This window comes from Aplysia californica, unplaced genomic scaffold, assembly GCF_000002075.1.
Source record: "Aplysia californica isolate F4 #8 unplaced genomic scaffold, AplCal3.0 scaffold00130, whole genome shotgun sequence".
NCBI classification, from domain to species: domain Eukaryota; kingdom Metazoa; phylum Mollusca; class Gastropoda; order Aplysiida; family Aplysiidae; genus Aplysia; species Aplysia californica.
The window spans coordinates 1179510-1180600 of NW_004797400.1; the positions used below are offsets into that span (position 1 = coordinate 1179510).

The 1091-nt window shown below is 38.2% G+C and overlaps 1 protein-coding gene across 1 annotated transcript in view; it reads left to right on the forward strand.

Moving 5' to 3' along the window:
* Positions 1-1024, forward strand: part of LOC101850163 (peptidyl-prolyl cis-trans isomerase cyp6) — a gene marked incomplete in the record, with an annotated part of 5876 nt that extends 4852 nt beyond the window's left edge. The window contains 1 exon segment of the mRNA XM_013081424.2: positions 647-1024. Coding sequence (XP_012936878.1) covers positions 647-796 — 150 coding nt within the window.
* Positions 1025-1091: the final 67 nt, after the last annotated feature.

Here is a 1091-nt window from a genome sequence, read left to right on the forward strand (position 1 = left end):
CCAAACAAAACAAACATCAAACCTCTGGTTTTACCTCAGAGATAAAATGCCAGATAAACAAGTTGAAGGACCCCCCTCCTCCCCCAGATGGTGTAGACTCTGTCGAAGGTGTTCTAAATAAACTCTGAGATGCCCCTTTTCATCACCTGTGATATTTGAAAGTTACACAAGGTGGACTTTATATTTCTCTAAAACAACAACAAACAGATTGAACCTTGTCTTTAACTCCTTATACCTCTTCTGAATTCAGGTGTTGCTGGTGTCCTATCATTAATCAAAGATTTTGTAGCCCAATTGGTTTAGACTATGGACCCACATTGTAAAATAATGGTTTCAATTTTCTACTTCACCAAGAACGGTGTGGTTTAAAAAACCCAGTAAATCGTCTTATTTGTAATGCCAAAGAACGACACACTTGAAAAGAACGACACTCATGAAGCAGTTTTAGATGACAGTATACGCATGTGCAATTTTTACTTAAACACATCGGCTCGCTCTTCTATTATGCTTTATCAGGTCCCCTGTACTCAGATTATTAATCAATATATATGCTTGCTTTTTTGAACTGTACATTTTGTGCCAAGTGGGACGTTACGTTTATTAAAAACCAAACTAACAACGTGCCCTCTTCTCATCCTCCTTTCAGGAATTCCTCGAGAAAATCGGAGAAATCGACGTTGAAGACGATGGTCTCACCCCCAAGAGGAAAATCAAGATCGTAGACTGCCAAGCAAAGGACGTGAAGAAGTTCAAAATTCAGCGACGCGTTGCCGTCAGCGAAGATTCTTTTGAATAAATGTTTAGCAGGTTAACATTTATGACGTCATTTGGTTTCTTTCTAGTTAGTTTAATATTGCTTTGAGTGTCGATTTTCATCTGTGGATGTCACTTCATTTTCTATTGCGTCGTGATCTTTGTCGAGTGTGCTATCAACTCAATGCTGTGAACTTACACGTTTCGTGAAGTGGAAAATGTGAGAAGTATGACTGTAGAGTGTGAATAAACGATGTCATGTTCAACATAATACGGTAGACTTTCTTATTTGTATTATTATTAGTTTCCCAGTTGTTGTTTTTATAGGAGGAAGCGGG